Raw genomic sequence first — 22,217 nt, 5'->3', positions numbered from 1 at the left:
TCACGCGAAGACACGGGGATTCTTGGCCCCCGGAGGAGAAGAATTCAATCCGGGGCCAGAGACGAGGCTTGATCGCTCAGAGCTTTTGTGTAATAAAGTTTTATTAAAGTATAAAGGAGATAGAGAAAGCTTCTCCTAGGCATCAGAAGGGGGCAGAAAGAGTGCCCCCCTGCTAGTCTTCAGCTGGATGTTATATAGTCACTAGCAGTCTGTTAATGAAAGAAAGGAATGTCTTAAAACTCAGAATGGCACCAGGCCCCTCACCCATAAGATGCATTTTGGGATAATCTTGGCACCAAATGGTTTATCCTGGGCCATAAAATGATTAACTTGGATCTTGAAGAAGGGCAGATCTCCATACAAATAGTTTTGTTTACATAGATTAGGGGAACAATATCTGAGTATAACATACTGGTTTGTCAAGTAGGTTCTGAGCCAAGAGGAGGAACCGACTTGAAGACGGAGTTCGGGGTAAACGCATAGTACATTAGCATAGCTTAAGACAAACGTTTCAGTAAGAAAAAGGCATTGGTTATCTCTAGGTTTGAGAATAGTTAACTTCAGGCGAAACCAGGTGTCATTATGGCAACACAGTATTTTAAGAGAAACCTCCTTTTAAATTTGTATAGAGAAGGAAAAAAATATCGCGTTTGTTTCCTCCTGCCGCTTAAGAGAGATAAAAATGTCTGACACTTGCAGGCTATTTCCTCCGTTTGGAGAGCCCTGGCCTTCCTGCCTGTTACCCTCTCAACACTACATACATACTCGTTTGTGAACCATAAACATCCTTTCCATAACATGCTTCTATATGTGATTGGTTGTACTGAATTCCTTTTTGCAGGTTTATTTAGTATCACTTGCTCAATCTCCAATTAGTATATATTTAGGTTGTTTCCATTCTTTTGATATTATAAAAGAATGCTTGATGGCTAGTTTGAAAGCTCAATGCCCGTGTAGTTGTTGTTTAGTTGCTAAGTCATGTCTGACTCTTTTGCGACCCTATGGACTGTAGCCCACCAAGCTCCTCTGTTCATGGAATTTCCCAGGCAAGAATACTGCAGTGGGTTGCCATTTCCTTCTCCTGGGATCAAACCTGCATCTCCTGCATTGGCAGGGGGGTTCTTTACCACTAAGCCACCAGGGAAGCCCTCAATGTCTGTAGGTATTCTTAATTATTTACTAAGAGAAAATTCCTATGTATTAATATGCCTTTTCTTTAATAAGTTTAATGGATCTACAATATTATGCTAGTTCCAGGTGTACAACACAGGGATTCAACAAAACGTGGCTTGTCAATAGAAATTTAAAGGTAGCTAGTCACTGTTTGTAATTCCTTTTGTTTCATTTTTCCAAGGAAGGCAAAAATTGTGGGGGATAGAAACTGTGTGTATAGTTTGCCCAGTGGAAAAATGCTGTCTCTGTGCTTTCCAAGTCCCTCCAATGTGAGGATTTGGGACCAGTGTGTAACTAGAACATAATGGGCTTTAACCGACAAAGGCTGAATGAGTGTGTACGTGCCGAAGGGTGAGAAAGGTAGAAAGAGAAAAATTCCATAATGTATGAACTAAGCACTGTGGCACTGCTGTGTGTGTGTGTGTGTGTGTTATTTGTCTACGACTCTTTGTGACCCCATGGACTGTGGCTCTCCAGGCTTTTCTGTCCATGGGATTCTCCAGGCAAGAATACAGGACTGGGTAGCCATTCCCTTCTCCAGGGCATCTTCCCAACCCAGGGATTGAACCTGGGTCTCCGGCACCACAGGCAGATTCTCTACCATCTGAGCCACCAGGGAAGCTCCCTGACATTTTAGTAAAGGTTAAATAAAATATTGACTATTTCCTACCTCACTGATACAAAGTTTAGACCATACAGGAAAACAATAATCTTTGTGTTTTCATAGGGTTTTACATAGTGCTCTAATAGTAGCGTTCCTGCTGTGTTCACTCTTTCATTAATATGAATATTTATACACTTGAGAAGTGCAGAAGCTGCTTTAAAATCAGAAAGGAGGTCAAATGCAGTGTCCCTCTTACTTTTTGTGAAACAATCAGAATCCCTTTCTCCATTTCAAAGTGTGGGGGACGATTTGTTACTACTTGTTATTGTCATTGTTCGGTCACCAAATTGTTTCTCTTTGTGGGTTTATTACCATATTAATTGGTAAAAAGAAATAATTCTCCATCTTTTGTTGGGATTAGCCTGGAATTATGAGAATGTGGCGGAGAAGGCAATGGCACCCCACTCCAGTACTCTTGCCTGGAAAATCCCATGGATGGAGGAGCCTGGTGGGCTCCAGTCCATGAGGTCACTAAGAGTCGGGCATGACTGAGCGACTTCACTTTCACTTTTCCCTTTCATGCATTGGAGAAGGAAATGGCAACCCACTCCAGAACCCTTGCCTGGAGAATCCCAGGGACGGGGGAGCCTGGTGGGCTGCTGTCTATGGGGTCGCACAGAGTCGGACACAACTGAAGCGACTTAGCAGCAGCAGCATGAGAATGTTGAATCAAGCATGCTCTTCAGGATGAAAAAAAAGATATTTAAATGCACAAATGGAAATCCCAGTGGGAATGACGTATGAGTAAGTGATTTCAAGAGGCAGGGGGCTAAGATGACTGAGTCATACAGAAAACAGGGCTGGTGAGGGAGGCAAATGCAGGAGGGGAGATCTGAATCCTCCCAGGAGGAACAGAGGTGGAAATCAAAAGGCGAACCTCCAGGTGAGCCCAGGTGTCAGGGGTGGAGCATGGTGGGGCCAGCAGAAGAGGAAGGGAAATCCAGGAGGGAGGCTGGCACTTGGCAGAAACAGCAAAGAAGGGAGAAGTGGGATTAGTTATGGCCAGGGACCAGGGAGGCAGCTGTGATGTCCTGCTTGGATCAGAAGGTACGAAGGTGACCTGACCCTTTGAGGCAGGGAGGGAGTCCTCCAGCCCCACTTTGCAGCGAGGTGAGAAATGCATTCAGATCCGAGATGAGCCGCTGAAACCCGAAGCTGGGATGCAGATGTTACTGAACCACACACACAGCTTACTGTGAGTGCTGAGACTTGGAAATCATGGTCGCTGTTGATCTGTACATGCCTTTTCATTGTCGGTCAAGTTCATTGTGTGGAGATCCCCAGAGAGATGTCCAGATCCTGCCCCCTTGCCCTTCCTGGCGGAGGCAGCTGCAAATGGTAAAGGCAGCCACGCTGGGCAAACAGAGCCATGCCAAGTGCAGGAGCCCAGGGATGGCTATGAATAGCTCAGGAACTAAAATTCCCTGGTAAAGGTTAGAGCTGATATAAATGCCAGCTGAGCGGACCTGACTGGATGGCCAAAGTGGGGACCTTGAGACTGGAGAAAGGCTGAGATTCAGAGGGGGATGTATGGGTTGACCTCTGTCCCCTCACAATTCATTTGTTGACTCCTAGCCCTGAGGACCTCAGAAGGTGACCTTATTTGGCATCAGGATCATTGCAGGTATAATTAGTGAAGGTCGGGTGACCCTGGGGCTTCCCTGGTGGCTCAGATGGTAAAGCATTCGCCTTTAGTGCAGGAGACTCGGTTCGATCCCTGGGTGGGGAAGATCCCCTGGAGAAGGAAATGGCAACCCACTCCAGTATTCTGGCCTGGAAAATCCCATGGACAGAGGAGCCTCGTGGGCTACAGTCCATGGGATTGAAGAGTTGGACATGACTGAGCGACCAAGCACGCACGTGCAGGGTGACACTGAAGGACAGTGGGCTTCCAACCCACGGCAACTGGTATCCTTCTAAACGGGGAATTTGGAGACCTACAGAAATGTGCAAAAGGACAAGCTCACAAGACCATCAAGGGAGAGATCAGGGAGATGCCTCCTCAAGCCAAAAGACACTAAGACACTACATATCACAAACCCCCAGAAGCTGGAGAGGGGCCTGGGACAGGTTCTCGGTCATGGCCTTCAAAGGAACCAACCTCACCACCACTGCCTCGATCTCCCAGCCTCCAGACTGTGAGACTACGCACTTCTGCTGTCTGTGGTGCTTTGCTAGGACAGACCTAGCAAACTCATACAGGTGGCTTCTAGAGAGAATTCTTTTCCCATGAGACTGTAGGATAGCAGCCAGAGAAGAAAGGTTGTGTGAGTTTGAGAAGCTGTGAGCAGAGCGAGCAGTTGGCTCATGTGGTCTGAGTGTATAGGGGTCAGTATAAATCAGTTTTTCTACTTCTATGAATATACCTAAGTATTGCCACTGTTGCTGGTTGCTGTTAAGTCATGTCAGACTCTTTTGCGACCCCATAGTCTGTCGACCGCCAGGCTTCTCTATCCGTGGGATTTCCCAGGCAAGAATACTGGAGTGGGTTGCCGTTTCCTTCTCCCATGACATCTTCCTGACCCAGGGAGCGAACCCAGTTCTCCTGCATGGCAGGCAGATTCTTTACCGTCTGAGCTGCCTGGGAAGCCCATATCTAAGTATACCAATTTATTAGAATATTTGAACTAAAATGTTAAAAACAGTGCCTTTACGCAGAGCAATGAAGAGCAAACATCTAAAGTTGAAGAGAGTCTGCAGGACTGCTGGGTGCTGAGCTCAGCCAAAGCTCTGATTCTGCCAGGATGTCCCCCGCCTCCTCGTTTTGTTCAGACTGCAGCTCCGGGGTCCCCAAGTGCCAGGGTACTTTAAGACCAATGGGCCTGAGGATGCTTTTGCTTCTTTTTACTTCCTGTCCTCTTTTAGCTACTAGAGGAAAATTCTGGAGGCCACGGAAAGAAGCTTTTCTTCCTGTTTTTCTTCCTTCCTTTTAATCCTCGCCTATGCGGTAGAAGAGTCTGATTTTAACTACAAAGGTTGTTTCCACCCTGGGAGTTGGGAATGCTCAATTCCAGCAGCTGTTTTTCACCTAATATCCCCTCACCCTCCCCTCTGTTTCCCAGAGCTGTTTCTGGCTGGAGCTGGAGGCTGGGGGTAATTTGTTTAAAGTGCTTTGCATCGAGTCTATAATTACCAGGCTAGCTGCCTTCATGACACTTAGTAACCTTCAACTTTTATAAACGGCCTTACTAAGACTGTTCTGAAATAGCCTATATTCCTTATGAAAAGTAGAACATTAGAAAGAGAAATTAAGTGAGGCTTTTGAATAGATGTAAATGGATTTCATGGCCTGGCTGCAGCAAGAGGACACGGACTTGACCTATTTACAGGTATTTGAGCTGCGGAAACAGGAAAACAGGAGGGGCCGTCATTCAAATCCCTAGCTCCTCCTACCTCAGCCCACTGGAGTGGTGGACCCTCCCAGAATCAGTGGTTCCCAAACTTGCTCAACCAGAGTAACCAGTGCTTGTTGCAATATGCCATGAAATATTGGTATTAATCAAAACAAGTCTCATTACCTAAAATTTTCCCATGGGAGTTGACGAAAAAGCCTTCCTCCCATTTTAGGGAAAGGTTAATATGTGCATTTCCGAGAGGCAAATTTGGGAACCCTTGTTGCTGTTGTTCAGTCGCTAAGTTGTGTCCGACTCTTTGCAACCCTATGGACTGCAGTACACCAGCCTTCCCCATCCTTCACCATTCCCCGAAGCTTGCTCAAACTCATGTCCATTGAGTGGTGATGCCATCCAGCCATCTCATCTTCTGTTGTCCCCTTCTCCTCTTGCCTTCAATCTTTCCCAGCATCGGGGTCATAATTATATACATTATATATATGCTACATATGATAGCACATAATACAAGTGATAACATATAATATATATTATAGTATAGGGAACTGTACTCAATATCTTATAATAACCTATACTGGAAAAGAGTCTGAAAAACAAATATATGTACAACATTCACTTTTCTGTACACTGGAAACTAATGAAGTGAGGTGAAAGGCACTCAGTCGTGTCCGACTCTTTGTGACCCCAGGGACTATACAGCCCATGGGATTCTCCAGGCCAGAATACTGGAGCAGGTAGCCTTTCCCTTCTCTAGGGGATCTTCCCAACCCAGGGATCGAACCCAGGTCTCCCGCATTGCAGGTGGATCCTTTACTAGCTTAGCCACAATACCTCAATAAAAAAAGACTCGATTGAGTGGGTAATGTAATAATTTATTGCATGATTTCTGCTTCTCTCTAGAGAACAAGCCTTACGCCTGAAATCCCAGGATATAGGCCAATATTTTCCACGTAGGAAGTGTTCAGTCTCTATGGATGGAATAAATGCATGAATCCATAATCCTGCCAAGAAGTGAGTGTAGCAGGCTGATGGCTACAGTGTCCTCAACTCTTCTCTCCTTCTTACGTCCCTACCCTGCATGTGATTTTGTAGTTCCTCCTGTCAAAAGTTGAAGTCAATTTCCCTACTCCTGGAACCTGGGCTGGCCTGTGACTTGTCCTGCCCAGGAGCGTGCAGTGGCAGTGAAGTTGAGCCGCATCTGATTTTTGGCCCAAGAGACCCTGTGTGTCTCTATCCATCGCTGGAGGTACGGGCACAGCTGTTTAGGCAAGCTCGGGCTGGTGGAGGAGGATGAGAGGCGATGTGGAACAGAGCTCAGCTGTCCACGGAGCCACCTGGACCAGCCTACTGTTACCTGACAGATCCTGGTGAGCCCACCAAGACCGGCAGAGTCTCCTTTGGATTCAGCTGACCACAGAGGCATAAACATGGCCAAGTGCAAAACAGCCACCCCACCGACCTATGGTCTAGTGAGCAAGAATGAAAGCTTGTCTTGTGAGTCAGTGAGTACCGAGGTGATTGCCACACGGCAATAGATCATGAGACTATACAGACCTGCCTGTCCATTCCTACCACCCTTGCTGGTTTAAATGATACCAAGTTGTCCCAATTTACTCTTTACAGGATTGGTTTATAATCCATGAATAATGGACAGCTTTGTTGACAAGGGAACAAGGACAAACAGAGTCTCTTGAGAAACTGTAGAAGCACAGGAAACTGTACAAGTTTTGTTCCTCTGAGCTCTGCGGATTGCCTGGACTCCTCTGTGGCATGGAAGAGGGCTTGCAGATCACTGGAAGGAGTAAGTGTGGAAAGAAGTAAACAAATCCACAGCAGTGGTTTCTACCTCTGTGTGAATTAGGAGGCCAGGCCATACTATAATTTCCACGCATGTGAAGTTGACTTGGACCCAATGAAACCAAACACAAGGTTGGCAAATTTTCCTCTCTTTTATAGATAAACAGGGAGAAACAGGAAAATATTTGACCCCTGGGTTAAACTAAGGTCTGGGGCTGGCAAATCTCATGACTTGCATTTTTATAAAATGGAGTCTCATAGATGAGTTCATGACTAGGGTAGCGGCTACAATTTAGCTTAAGTAAAAGTATTAGTCACTCAGCCATGTCCAACTCTTTGGGACCCCCATGGGCTGTAGATTGCCAGGCTCCTCTGTCCATGGAATTCTCTAGGCAAGAATACTGGACTGAGTTGCCATTTCCTTCTCCAGGGGATCTTCCCGACCCAGGGACTGAACCTGGGTCTCCTACATGGCAGGTCGATTCTTTACAGTCTGAGACACCAGAGAAGCCTATAATTTAGTTTAAAAGGGACACTTACTGGCAGTTGCCCAACAAATGACAAGAACAAAAAGCCAGGAATACTTTCAAGGCTCCTGCAATTTGGGTTTCTTGAGCCAGGCCACAGGTGTACATAGAACAGACATCAACTTTTCGGCCAGTGGATTTCTCGATTTCAAGTCTGTCCGTTCGACAAGTTCCAAGTGTCTACTTCTCTGACTAATTGTATAAGGTTTGGGGCAGGAAATTTTCTGGAACCATCTTTTCCTCAGCATCTCCCCCACAAATTCCTGGGGAAGTGCCTGTCTGGTCAGTGAGAATCTCCCCAGTCATGTCAGGGGAAAGCCACCACCATGTGCAAAACTCCAAGGATGGGAGAAGATCTGGCTCAGCAGCTGGCTCCAAAAAGAACAAGAAATCAGAGAAAATGAATATGAAACACACTAGGAAAAAACCTTATTGCAAATGTAATAGGCAAATGCAATAAAAAGGACCTAGTGAAAGATTTCTCTTTTATTGGGACAAACACAAAAACCCTACAAAGGATGACCCTACAAAGCAGTTTTGGGTCCTCTCTGACCTAAGTCTATAACATCTTGCTGTAACCCACCAGTGGATGTCCAGATATAATACCAGGTAAGTGAAGGAAAGGAGAGACATCTGAAACTGGGTTGCTCAAAGCTGGAGATGCTCATTTGAAATCTCTTCCAAGTAAGAAGATCCTGCAGGAACTGGTAGATGACTAGTAGACACTGAAAAGTTTGAAATGTCAAAGTTCATCCAAATTGGGGGAAAAAAACTCTAAGAGATCATTCTGGGAATGATGATTTCTCCAATGGGAAATACACAATTTTTGGAAAGAAAAAATCTCAGAGTACTTAGCTAAGGCATTAGTTCATAACCAAGGAGACTATGCAGAATGACAAAATATATTCAGCTTTTCTAAGCAATAAAAATTTCTTTAGCGACCATAAAGTTAAAAAGCAGTAATCAGAACATATAGATCTGCCTTGTTGTTAAGGCTGTATTAAACATACTTATATGAACGTCTGTTGGATCATTGAGAAAACAAGAGAGTTTCAGAGAAACATCAACTTCTGTTTTATTGACTATGCCAAAGCCTTTGACTGTGTGGATCACAACAAACTGTGGAAAATTCTTAAAGAGATAGGAATACCAGACCACCTAACCTGCCTCCTGAGAAATCTGTATGCAGGTCCAGAAGCAACAGTTAGAACTGGACGTGGAACAACAGACTGGTTCCAAGTTGGGAAAGGAGTACATCAAGGCTGTATATTGTCACCCTGCTTATTTAACTTGTATGCAGAGTACATCATGCGAATTGCTGGGCTGGATGAAGCACAAGCTGAAATCAAGACTGCTGGGAGAAATATCAATAACCTCAGATTTGCAGATGACACCACCCTTATGGCAGAAAGTGAAGAGGAACTAAAGAGCCTTTTGATGAAAGTGAAAAAGGAGAGTGAAAAGTTGGCGTATAACTCAACATTCAGAAAACGAAGATCATGGCATCTGGTCCCATCACTTCATAGCAAATAGATGGGGAAACAATGGAAACAGTGAGAGACTATTTTTCTGGGCTCCAAAATCACTGCAGATAGTGACTGTAGCCATGAAATTAAAAGACGCTTGCTCCTTGGAAGAAAGATATGACCAACCTAGACAGCACATTAAAAAGCAGAGACATTACTTTGCCAACAAAGGTCTGTCTAGTCAAAGTTTTGGCTTTTCCAGTAGTCATGTATGGATGTGAGAGTTGGACTATAAAGAAAGCTGAGCCCCAAAGAATTTATGCTTTTGAACTGTGGTGCTAGAGAAGATTCTTGAGAGTCCCTTGGTCAGCAAGGAGATCCAACCAGTCCATCCTGAAGGAGATCGGTCCTGGGTGTTCATTGGAAGGAGTGATGCTGAAGCTGAAACTCCAATACTTTGGCCACCTGATGTGAAAAGCTGACTCATTGGAAAAGACCCTGATGCTGGGAAAGATTGAAGGCAGGAGGAGAAGGGGAGAACAGAGGATGAGATGATTGGATGGCATCACCAACTCAATAGACATGAGTTTGAGCAAGTTCCGGGAGATGGTGAAGGACAGGGAAGCCTGGTGTGCAGACCATGGGGTCGCAAAGAGTCAGACACAACTGAGTGACTGAGTTGAACTGATAAATTTGTTTTATTTTATATAGTTGTCACTGAGATGTAACAACAACAACAAAAAATGCCCACTGGTATCAAAGGCCCTCCAAGGGACCCAGGGACAGCTGCAGGGCTAAGTGCCTAATGCCCTCTTTGCTGGTCCTCTTTCTGCTTGGCCCTTCCCTGCTCTCCTTCCCTTTCGTTCTTCCTCCCCCTTGGCCATGTGTGTTGTTTAATGGGCTCTTCCATAGTCTCAGGCTGCACATCTCCTGTGCTGGGTTACCTGCCCCAACCTGAGCATCAGACATCCACCTGGTACTTGTGACATTCAACACTGAACCCTTTTTCCTGCTTTATTATCCCCTATTTATAAATGTATGGTGGCTGTGTGCCTCCCACATCTTCCCCACCACCCAATAGCCCCTTGTCTTGCCTTCTCCACTGTCACTGTGCTCGCTCAAATCCACTTTTGACTCCTTCAACTTTGACTCTGGTTTACTTCTACCATCTTGCTTTTCTTTTTAAAAATATTTATTTTACAGTAGGTTCTCATTAGTCATCTATTTTATACATAGTAGTATATATGTATATGTATATAGTAGTATATATGTATACATATAGTATCAGATCAGATCAGATCAGATCAGTCACTCAGTCATGTCCGACTCTTTGCGACCCCATGAATCGCAGCACGCCAGGCCTCCCTGTCCATCACCAACTCCCGGAGTTCACTGAGACTCACATCCATTGAGTCAGTGATGCCATCCAGCCATCTCGTCCTTTGTCGTCCCCTTCTCCTCTTGCCCCCAATCCCTCCCAGCATCAGAGTCTTTTCCAATGAGTCAACTCTTCACATGAGGTGGCCAAAGCACTGGAGTTTCAGCTTTAGCATCAATCCTTCCAAAGAAATCCCAGGGCTGATCTCCTTCAGAATGGACTGGTTGGATCTCCTAGCAGTCCAAGGGACTCTCAAGAGTCTTCTCCAACACCACAGTTCAAAAGCATCAATTCTTCGGTGCTCAGCCTTCTTCACAGTCCAACTCTCACATCCATACATGACCACAGGAAAAATCATAGCCTTGACTAGACGAACCTTTGTTGGCAAAGTAATGTCTCTGCTTTTCAATATGCTATCTAGGTTGGTCATAACTTTGCTTCCAAGGAGTAAGCGTCTTTTAATTTCATGGCTGCAGTCACCATCTGCACTGATTTTGGAGCCCAGAAAAATAAAGTCTGACACTGTTTCCACTGTTTCCCCATCTATTTCCCATGAAGTGATGGGACCAGATGCCATGATCTTCATTTTCTGAATATTGGGCTTTAAGCCAACTTTTTCACTCTCCACTTTCACTTTCATCAAGAGGCTTTTGAGTTCCTCTTCACTTTCTGCCGTAAGGGTGGTGTCATCTGCATATCTGAGGTTATTGATATTTCTCCCAGCAATCTTGATTCCAGCTTGTGTTTCTTCCAGTCCAGCGTTTCTCATGATGTACTCTGCATATAAGTTAAATAAGCAGGGTGACAATATACAGCCTTGACGTACTCCTTTTTCTATTTGGAACCAGTCTGTTGGTCCATGTCCAGTTCTAACTGTTGCTTCCTGACCTGCATAGAAATTTCTCAAGAGGCAGATCAGGTGGTCTGATATTCCCATCTCTTTCAGAATTTTCCACAGTTTATTGTGACCCACACAGTCAAAGGCTTTGGCATAGTCAATAAAGCAGAAATAGATGTTTTTCTGGAACTCTCTTGCTTTTTCCATTACTCAGCCATAAAAAGGAATGGAACTGTGCTCTTTGCTGAGAATGTGGATAGATTCAGATACTGTCATACAGAGTGAAGTTTAAGTCAGAAAGAGAAAAATAAATGCTACATATTACAGTATCATAAAAATTTTCACAGCTGAAAATAGCTTTTGCTTCTAGAAATCCATGCTGAACAGGCACACTTTCCCATTAACTACATCTCTTTGAGAAGAAGGGTGTATCTGGCCACCATCTGTTTTGTGTTCGTCTCACTTCTGTACCCAGCTTATCGTTAGTAGGACTTGAACGACACGCACATACTATTTGGTCAGTAAGCAATTTGTTGGACCACTGATAGGACAGACAGGGATTAAAAGTGAGTTACTGCTGCTGCTGATGCTAAGTCGCTTCAGTTGTGTCCGACTCTGTGCGACCCCATAGACGGCAGCCTACCAGGCTCCTCTGTCCCTGGGATTCTCCAGGCAAGAACACTGGAGTGAGTTGCCATTTCCTTCTCCAATGCATGAAAGTGAAAAGTGAAAGTGAAGTCGATCAGTCGTGTCCGACTCTTAGTGACCCCATGGACTTCAGCCTACCAGGCTCCTCCGCCCATGGGATTTTTCAGGCAAGAGTACTGGGGTGGATTGCCATCACCTTCTCCAAAAAGTGAGTTAAAAAAAGGGCAATTCTTAGTCTCACTCCCCTTTAGTCAAAGCCCCTCAAGTGAAAAGCAGGAAGGTCAGCTCTACTAATACTAATGGTATGTCTCTTTAGAATTAACAAGAATGCTAATAATATCATAAGGGATGGTCGAATTTTATCTATAAATGTGTTTGAATAAAGAAGTATATTCATTAAAACTACAGATGACATCTTGCTGGGAAAAGTAACTATGATGGTAAAGAATAAAATGAATAAACAGGTAAATTAGGAAACAAAGCAAAAAGAAATCAAGGAGTTGGCCATTAAACTGAAAAAACAAACAAACGCCCAATAGGGTGGTGGTGTTAAAGCCACAGCCTGAGATTGGATGGAATTAAGGAAACATAATAGATAAGAAAAGTCACCATTTGTAATCTTATGCGGTGAGACAAAATAGTCATTTAGAGCCTTGGGTCAAACTCACAAGTCCATCTTGTATCAAAGATAAGGGAAAAATTAGAAAGGGATGCGTGATCCACACATGTCACTAGTGGTAAAGAACCTGCGTGCCAATGCAGGAGATGTCAGAGACGCAGGTTTGATTCCTGGAGGAGGGCATGGTAATAACCCACGCTAGTATTCTTGCCTGGAGAATCCCAAGGACAGAGGCACGTGGTGGGCTACGTCCACAGGATCGCAAAGAGCCAGACACGACTGGAGCAACTGAACACTGCACGGGCTGAAATACAGCTCATGTTTTCAGAGCCAGTTAGAAGAGGACTGAAGTCCCTTGGACTGCAAGGAGATCAAACCAATCAAGCCTGAATACTCCTTCCGGACTGATGCTGAAGCCAGAGCTCCAAGCCTTTGGCTACCTGATGTGAAGAGCTGACACACTGGAAAAGATCTTGATGCTGGGAAAGATTGAGGGCAGGAGGAGATGGGCAACAGAGGATGAGATGGTTGGATGGCATCACCAATTCAATAGAAATGAGTTAGAGCAAACTCTGGGGGATAGTGAAGGACAGGGAAGCCTGGTGTGCTGCAGTCCACGGGGTCGCACAGACTGGGACACGACTGACCGAATAACAACAGAAGATGACTCACCTCGTGAGCTTTTCAGAACACAACCCTAAGAGAAAGAATCTCTTCCTCCCCTCTGCTCTCAAATGTCCTTACATAAATGCTATGGAAAAGTTAGAAGGTCTTGATAAAAGAAAGAAATCCATTAAGGAGATAGGGAAATAGCACCTAAAAACGAACATTTAAGGCAGTAAGACTGGTTTCGCCTGAACAAAGGAATATAAAGAAACTAGGCTTCTGGCCTCGATCACTCTGGTTTCTCACCCTGTGAGTTAAGCTGGTGAACCGGGAACACCTTGCTTCTTGTACGGACTCTGAGCCTTACCGAGGAGCTGCTCGTGTGAGGAATGGTGGTCGTGGTAGTGGTTTAGTTGCTCAGTCATGTCCGACTCTCGAGACCCATGGACTGTAGCCTGCCAGGCTCCTCTGTCCATGGGATTTTCCAGGCAAGAATACTGGAGTGGGTTGCTGTTTCCATCTCCAGGGGATCCTCCCGACCCAGGGATTGAACCTGGGTCTCCTGCATTGCAGGCAGATTCTTTGCCTACTGAGCTAAATACATACTCATTTCACTCTCAGGCCAAGCAATACAATTAGAAGACTGCCTGAGAACAGATGATGGCTTCTCAAGTCAAATATATCTGGAATATTTGCCTTTCTGTTTTATCTATCACTGTTTCCTTGTCCCAAGCATAGACATCTGAGAGCTAACTGTTTAAGTAGAGATGTAAGTAGCTGTTTTTAGCATGACTAAGACATGAGAAATGGTTTTAGTGTCTAGTGTAGGTGACACATTGTAACGTAGAAACTAAATGGGTGGATGTTTATTGATGATGAGAAAATTATGTTGGAAAATGAGGCAAAGAGATCAACATCCTATCTGGAGCTTGTGGTCAAGCTTCTGGGAAACCATTGGCAAGATCTGAGGACAGAAAAGCTTGAGTGCTCAGTCACTTCAGTTGTGTCCAACTCTTTGCAACCCCATGGACAGCATCCTGCTAGGCTACTCTGTTCACGGGATCTACCTGCCAAGAATACTGGAGTGGGTTGCCACGTTCTCCTCCAGGGGATCTTCCCCATCCAGGGATTGAACCCACATCTCCTGTGTCTCCTGCATTGCAGGTGATTCTTTACTCCTGAGCCACCAGGGAAGCCCCAGAAAGACTTACAGGATACTTAAAAACAAAAACAAAAAAACAGAAAGAGGAGACAAGAAGATGAGCAAATATGTCTGATGTAGCAGACAAGGCAAGAGAAGAATTAAACCCTTAGACAGAAAATTGAAATGAGCCCAATATACTACAGGTGGAAAAATCATTAAATTTTGAGTTTTAAATGTTTGAAAGAAATTGATATGTGTTTCTGTAGTGACTGTGGAAAGCATTTGTTTGGGGGGGGGAAATGTTATATAGTAATTGTAAAAATATCAACAGTGATAAAAACAGTTGTTAAATATCTGGAGGTAGAACCATTTTGGTTCAAATTTAAGATTTTAGGATTCCATCTTAAAGTTGAAAAACTTGGATTTAAATTAGAAAATGACTTCAATTTTTATTTCAGTGACCAAATTGTTCCTCCCAACAGCGTCAATAACACAGAAAACTCAAGTTTTCCTTAATTACAGACAGCTAGTAATTAGCTATGAGTCCCAAAGTCTCATTCCCTCATAAAACAGGAAATGTTGGGTTTATTTGGAAGGAATTTTATAAAAAGGAACTAATTTGTCTTCCTTTTTTAGGCAAAAACTTATTTAGACCTGCTCATTTCACGTATGTCATTTTCTCAGATACACATGGTGTTGGTTGGTGGCAGCTTAGTTGTTAAATCGTGTCCGACTCTTGCAACCCCGTGGACTGTAGCCCACCAGGCTCCTCTGCCCATGGGATTTCCCAGGCAAAAATACTGTGGTGGGTTGCCATTTCCCTCTCCACGGGATCCTCCTGACCTAGGGATCGAACCCAGGTCTCCTGCACTGCAGGCAGATTCTTTACTGACTGAGCCACTGTGCCATCTATGAAAATGGCCCAGATGAATTCTTGTTGCTGAAGTTTCCTTTAAAACTCAGTAGAGAGCTCAGTATTCAGGGTGTAAGTTGAGGGCAAGAAAGGCATCTCCTCTCCACCCCACACCCTGAAGCTCTCAGTCCAAATGAAAATGATCAACAGCAACACTTGGTCTGGATATTTGGCCCACGGGAAGCATCTTCTGGTCCTCATTGTTCTTAGCACAAAATCCTATGCTCTATTAAAAAGGAAACCCACAAAGAGCTGGCTCTATTTACTTTCAGATTCACAATTGTATGAGTAAACTTGAGTTGACACCTGAGTACATGGGAAATGGTGTGGGTTAATCTCCTGGCTCTTCATTCAGCACGGACATTCATGGTTCTCAGGCAACCAGGGCCAAGCTGAAGACACACAACGGGTTTGTGAAGGGTTGTTCACGGGCTTCATGTAACTGGGTTCAGTAGATGGGTCATTCAACTTTTATGCCAGGTAAGCTGAGCTGTTTTGAAGTCTACAGGTTCTGAAATTGTGCCCTTAAGGGTTTTTATCACTACCCTGAAGGCAGCAGAAGTAGAGCTCTGACTCTAAAGGAAAGGGCTTTCCAACCACGGGTCAATCACTCTGTGTGACTTAATTTTCTTGTTTGATGCAAAGAATGTTATGCCCAGAGTGTCAAGTCTCATCTAAAATAGAAGCATGAGGTCCTAAAATGAGACAATTTTAATACAGAAGACAATCTCATTTGTTTTCACTGCTGATGAGAATTAATCCTAAATAATGCTCATTCTGTTTTTATTCTTAAGATTAAGTGAGTCTGATAAAGTAGATAAGCACCAAGGTCCTACTGTATAGCACAGGGAACTCTAGTCAATATCTTGTAATAACTATAACAGAAAAGAATCTGAAAAAGTTATATATATAGCTGAATCAGTGTGCTGTACACCTGAAATTAACACAATATTGTAAATCGACTACACTTCAATTTGAAAAAAAAGGTTAAGTAACGTCTGTCTAACAAAAGCACCTGACTTTTTTTATCTTTGTGTGTGTGTGTATGTTGTGCTTAGTTGCTCAGTCATGTCTGACTCTTTTTGACCTCAAGGACTGTAGCCCGCCAGGCTCCTCTGTCCATGGGATTCTCCAGGCAAGGATATGGAGTGGGTAGCCATTCCCTTCTCCAGAAGATCTTCCCTAACCAGGGATCGAACCCTGGTCTTCTACATTGAGATGGATTCTTTATAATCTGAGCCACCAGGGAAGCCTTAACAAAAGTGAGTGAGGTTGCTCAGTTGTGTCCAACTCTGCGACCCCTTGGACTGTAGTCTACCAGGTTCCTCCGTCCATGGGATTTTCCAGGCGAGAATACTGGAGTGGGTTGCCATTTCCTTCTCCAGGAGATTTTCCCGACCCAGGGATTGAACCTGGGTCTCCGGCATTGTAGGCAGACGCTTTATCATCTGAGCCACCAGGGAAGTCCTAAATCTGATCACATATTAATGGAACTCCTCCTTCTCTGACACAGGGTTTGGGAACCAGAGACACACAATTTCCTAGAGAAAGGATGTCTCTTTTTTTTGCCCTAGAAGTACCAACTCCATTCCCCCCAGCCCTTAAAATTCTCATGATACTTAATAATTATGGAAGAAATCACTTACTACAATAAATACACATAAATAGATTAAGAGGAACAGGGAATTGGCAAAGCTGGATTCTTAAGGGACGACCGACAGTCTTACCTATGAGGGTGTGGAAGACGGCGGCAATGGCCCCGGCCACCACCATGCACAGGACAGCTTTGGTCCTGTCCCGCTTGCTGTTCACAAACACCAGGCCCACGTTCTTGAAGTCACTCATGGGCCCTGTGAAGAACTTCATTAAGGAGTAGGCCAGCCCGTAGCTGGCCAGCATCTCCACTGCATCTTCCTTGACAGCAGCGATCCCCCGGTTCAAGGCCTGTGGAGGGAAGAGACCCACAAACAGCATTAGAAACGTTGTCTTCTCTCCCACAATAAAACGCAGCAGGTTGTGTTTCCATAGGAACGCTAAGCAGCTTATAGGGTAAGTCTCACTGTAATTTGATAAAGGTTATTTATTTTCATTTTCATCCATATTAGCTTCAGTTTGAAATATCTTCTTATGGGGGAGATAGCTGTCCACTATCACCTATGAAATTCCTATGAAAGGAACAGAAAAAACCCAACAAGTGTTCTATGTTAATATCAGAAAATAATTCTAAGATGTTCTGGTTAAAAGGTTAACATGTTAAATTTTATTTGCAGGCTGAATCTACACAATAGCAACAGACATTTTGGAAATGGGTCAACCACTTTATATGGAGTGGGTGATGGGTCCTTTTTTCCCCTGTGTGTATGTATGTGTGAAATATTGTACTTATGTATGTATCCTTCATAGCATAATGTAAGCTCTATGTCATGAAAATGGGTATTGATGGAATTTTTATACCATCTGTGGATGCTATTCACCTGATTCTTATTGTGCTTTAATTTGAAATATATTCCTGATCTTTGTGCAGACAAATAGGAAAAGAAAATCTTTAAATACACTGTTTTTGAATAATTCTTGCTGGAGATGTGGCCATAGAATACTCTGTTTTAACCATCCCCTATGAGGGACCACCCTCTGAGCTTCTAACTTTTCCACCTACTAGATGAGTAAATTGGGGCCTCCCAGGTTGGCACTAGCGATACAGAATCCACTTGCCAACGTAGGAGACACAGAGCCTGGGCTTTGATCCCTGAACCTGGAAGATCCTCTGGGGGAGAGAATGGCTACCCACTTCAGTATTCTTGCCTGGAGAATTCCATGGACAGAGGAGCTAGATGGGCTATAGTCCATAGGGTTGCAAAGAGTGGGATAAGATTGCGAGACTGAGCACACAGACGAATAAATTAGATCGGAGCTTGTGGGAATGGATGTCTAAGTAGAAGAACTTTGTTTTAAAAATGTCACCAGATGGCTGCTATCAAAAAGTCTACAAACAATTAATGCTGGAGAGGGTGTGGAGAAAAGGAACCCTCTTACACTGTTGGTGGGAATGCAAACTAGTACAGCCACTATGGAGAACAGTGTGGAGATTCCTTAAAAAACTGGAAATAGAACTGCCTTATGACCCAGCAATCCCACTGCTGGGCATACACACTGAGGAAACCAGAATTGAAAGAGACACGTGTACCCCAATGTTCATTGCAGGACTGTTTACAATAGCCAGGACAAGGAAGCAACCTAAATGTCCATCAGCAGATGAATGGATAAGAAAGCTGTGGTACATATACACAATGGAATATTACTCAGTCATTAAAAAGAATGCATTTAAATCAGTTCTAATGAGGTGGATGAAACTGGAGCCTATTATACACAATGAAGTAAGTCAGAAAGAAAAACACCCATATAGTATACTAAGGCATATATATGGAATTTAGAAAGATGGTAATGATGACTCCATATGAGAAACAGCAAAAGAGACACAGATGTAAGAACAGATTTTTGGACTCTGTGGGAGAAGGCAAGGGTGGGATGATTTGAGAGAATAGCATTGAAAAATGTATATTATCATATGTGAAACAGATCACCACACTCCAGGTTCGATGCATGAGACAGGGTGCTCAGGGCTGGTGCACTGGGATGACCCTGAGGGATGGGGATGGGGAGAGAGGTGGGGGGCTTCAGGATGGGGGACACATGTACACTCGTGGCTGATTCATGTCAATGTATTGCAAAAACCACTATAATATTGTAAAGTAATTAGCCTCCAATTAAAATAAATAAATAAATGAATTTTTCTGACTACAAAAATAAATAAATAAATAAAAATGTCACCAGAATATCACCTCTGTCTTTAGGAACAGGCAACTGCACAGGCAGGAGATCAGCTTTCTGCATACACTTCTCATTTTTTTAATTTAGTTTTATTGAAGTTTAGGTAATTTATAATGCTGGGTTAGATTCTGGTGTGTAATTAAGTGATTCAGTTAAACATATTCTTTTCCAGATTCTTTTCAATTATTGTTCATTACAAGATGCTGAATATAGTTCCCTGTGCTGTACAGTTAATCCTTGCTGGTTATCTATTTTATATATAGTAGTGTGTATCTGTTAATCCCGAACTCCTAATTTATCCCTCTCCCACCCTCTTTCCTTTTTGGGAACCATGTTTGTTTTCTGTCTGTGAGTTTGTTTCTGTTTCATAAATAAGTTCATTTGTATAATTTTTTTAGATTCCACATAGAAGTGATATCATATGTTTTTGTTTTTTTCTCTCTGACTTTATTTACTATGATAATCTCTAGATCTATCCATGCAGCTGCAAAGGGCATTATTTCATTCTGCTTTATAACTAATATTCCATTGTATATACACTTTTAAAATAGACTTAATTTCTCGGATTAGTTTTAGGCTCACAGTAAAGTGGAGCAGAAAGTACGGACAGCTGCTACATTCCCTCTTCCCCAAGCACACACAGCATCCCCGTAGAAAGCTACACTGACTACAGTCCATGAACCTACACTGACACGTCATTATCACTCAGCGTCTACTGCTGATCCTGGGGCTCACTCTCGGTGCTGTACATTCCAGGGATTCTGGCAAGTGTCCCTGTTGTTTACCTACCATTATGTAGTTGAACAATCTATGCAAAGCAGTTAGCCAAAAATGTATTTATTGTAGAAAATACCAATGTGTAAGGTTATTTTAGAAAAATCTATAATAAAAGTATATGATACTTGTAGAAATTCAGTGTCATTCTTCTGACAGGTGGTGTTATATAAGGTGTCATATGCTATGTACTCAGTCATGTCTGACTCTTTGTGACCCCATGGACCACAGCCCACCAGGCTACGGATTTCCCAGGCAAGAATCCTGGAGTGGGTTGACATTCCTCCTCCAGAGGATCTTCCCAAGCTAGGAATCAAACCCTTATCTCTTGTGTCTCCTGCATTGCAGACAGATTCCTTACCCGCTGAGCCAATAACATTTGTACGATTATATAAGGTAGTTTTTGATAACTGCTTCCAATTATACCTCTCATTCTCTTTTCCTTTTTTTTCAGTAATAACTTAAAATTTTCCATCAGAACCTTCATACCTGACACGATGCCTTCCTTAGGAACAAATTTCCTTCTACCAAAGCTGATCTAACATCTTATCAGCCTGAAGCACACTAAAAACCAACAAGCTCTTTGACAATAAATCCTGTGTTCAAAAGGTGTATGGTGTCAGAGGACTCCTGCTATGTGTCAAGATCTATCACTCGATAATCTTCCCAGATTAATTTCCTTTCAGACCTCTACAGTAGATGTGGTTGATTTCCCACCCAGATGCCCCTTACTGGTCAGCACATCCATCCCCAGGTCCTGGGACTTGGCCACTCAAGGCTCACAGCTGCCTCCTTCTCAGGAAACACTGCTCCCAGCCACTTTGGGTTGGTTAGGGCACTTCTGACCCCCGCCAGGCAGCACCCAGACAATGAAGGGCTGACACAGGGATATACAAGATCACCTCCCCTGCCTCCCTGTGGGATCAACGCTGGTACAATTCATGCTCCGGAGCTCCCTGTGGGATCAGGTGGGAAGCAGTGTCCAGAGAAGACCACATCCTTTTTAAATTTTCCTCACCACCCACTGCTTCCCGCTCCCCCTCTCCCAGAGCACACACTCAATAAATCAGTCACATGAAAATTTCCCAAGGCATGCTCTGTTTCCAGGGACCCCCGCTCAATACAGCTTCTAATTACATTTCTCTCAGTCATAGAGAACAGTGTATGGTTTGTTCTTTTTCCTTCTCATCCTTCTCCACTCTGACTGTAAACTGCTTGCTTTTCATTGCTAAAATTGTGTTCAAGTTTAAATATATAGTTTAAATTAAATATAATTTAGGGCTTCCCAGGTGGCACTAGTGGTTAGGAACCCACCTGCCAATGCAGGAGATTTAAGAGATGTAGGTTTGATCCCTGGGTTGGGAAGATCCCTGGGTAGGAAATGGCAACCCACTCCAGAATTTTTGCCTGGAGAATCCCAGGACAGAGGAGCCTGGCAGGTTACAGGCCATGGGGTCAAAAAGAATCCGACATGACTGAAGTGATTTAGCATGCACTTAAATATATAATTAATGATATAATTAATATATAATGATATATTACATATTAGCACAAGTTTTAAAATAACGTAGGATTAGTTTTTTTAGGTGTCTTGCTGGCAAAGCTTTATTCTTTGCTAAAAAGCAATCAGTCTGGCTGGGGCATCCACGGTAATGCTATTTCCACCAACTTCTCCTTGACAGGGTCCTAAACCCAGTGCTGAGGCAGGAAAGAAAATCAAATTACATAAGGAATGACAGCTCTGTCAGCAAGACTGGATGTGAACACTCTGCTAAGCTCAACAATTATGGTAATTTGAGGAAAAAGCACAGGGTTTAGAGCCATGCTGACTTGATTGGATCTGCTTCTATCACAGTTCTTATTCTCGCTGAAATAATAGATCTTAGATCGTCTATAAGTAGCATACAGGGCACCACGCACAACTGGCCTAGAAGAGGCACTTGAAAGCAAGGATTTATGCCCATTCTGTTTACCACCATACACTTACCACCTTGCTACACTGTGTGTGCGTGTACACTCAGCCTCTCAATCGCGTCTCACTCTTTGTGACCCTATGGACTCTAGCCCACCAGGCTCCTCCACCCGTGGGATTTTCCAGGCCAGAATACTGGATCGGGTTGCCATTTCCTACTCTGGGGATCTTCCCCACCCAGGGATCGAACTGCGTCTCTGGAGTCTCCTGCTTTGGCAGGCAGATTCTTTACCACTGTGCCACCTGGGAAGGCCCCCTTGCTACATTATAAACACTCAAGAATTTGTTTGATGAACGAATGAATTAGGTGTTTTCTACTAGGAATTTCAATGTTGATACTAATTTGTGTACACTTGGGAAAAAAATCACATTTTGATTGTAAGATGAAGATGTTATTGTCTGTAAGAGCTAGTATTTTAACATTCTTATTGGCCATACTAAATGTATGCTGTGATGACAAAACAAATCCTGACTTTAAGAAGCATTAAAATGCAAGGAAAAAACAGCTTTAGAATTGAGG

The 22,217-nt window shown here is 43.6% G+C and overlaps 1 protein-coding gene across 1 annotated transcript in view; it reads right to left on the bottom strand.

Annotated features, from left to right (window-relative positions):
* ANKH (ANKH inorganic pyrophosphate transport regulator) overlaps positions 1-22,217 on the bottom strand; it is a 170,360-nt gene that overhangs the window by 55,608 nt on the left and 92,535 nt on the right. Inside the window, exon 2 of the mRNA XM_070357701.1 lies at positions 16,851-17,067. Coding sequence (XP_070213802.1) covers positions 16,851-17,067 — 217 coding nt within the window. The remainder of the gene's footprint in view (positions 1-16,850; positions 17,068-22,217) is intronic.

Source organism: Bos mutus, chromosome 20 (genome assembly GCF_027580195.1).
Source record: "Bos mutus isolate GX-2022 chromosome 20, NWIPB_WYAK_1.1, whole genome shotgun sequence".
In the NCBI taxonomy this organism is placed as follows: domain Eukaryota; kingdom Metazoa; phylum Chordata; class Mammalia; order Artiodactyla; family Bovidae; genus Bos; species Bos mutus.
The sequence above is the reverse complement of the archived record's forward strand: the minus strand, read 5'-3'. Positions and strand labels throughout refer to the sequence as shown.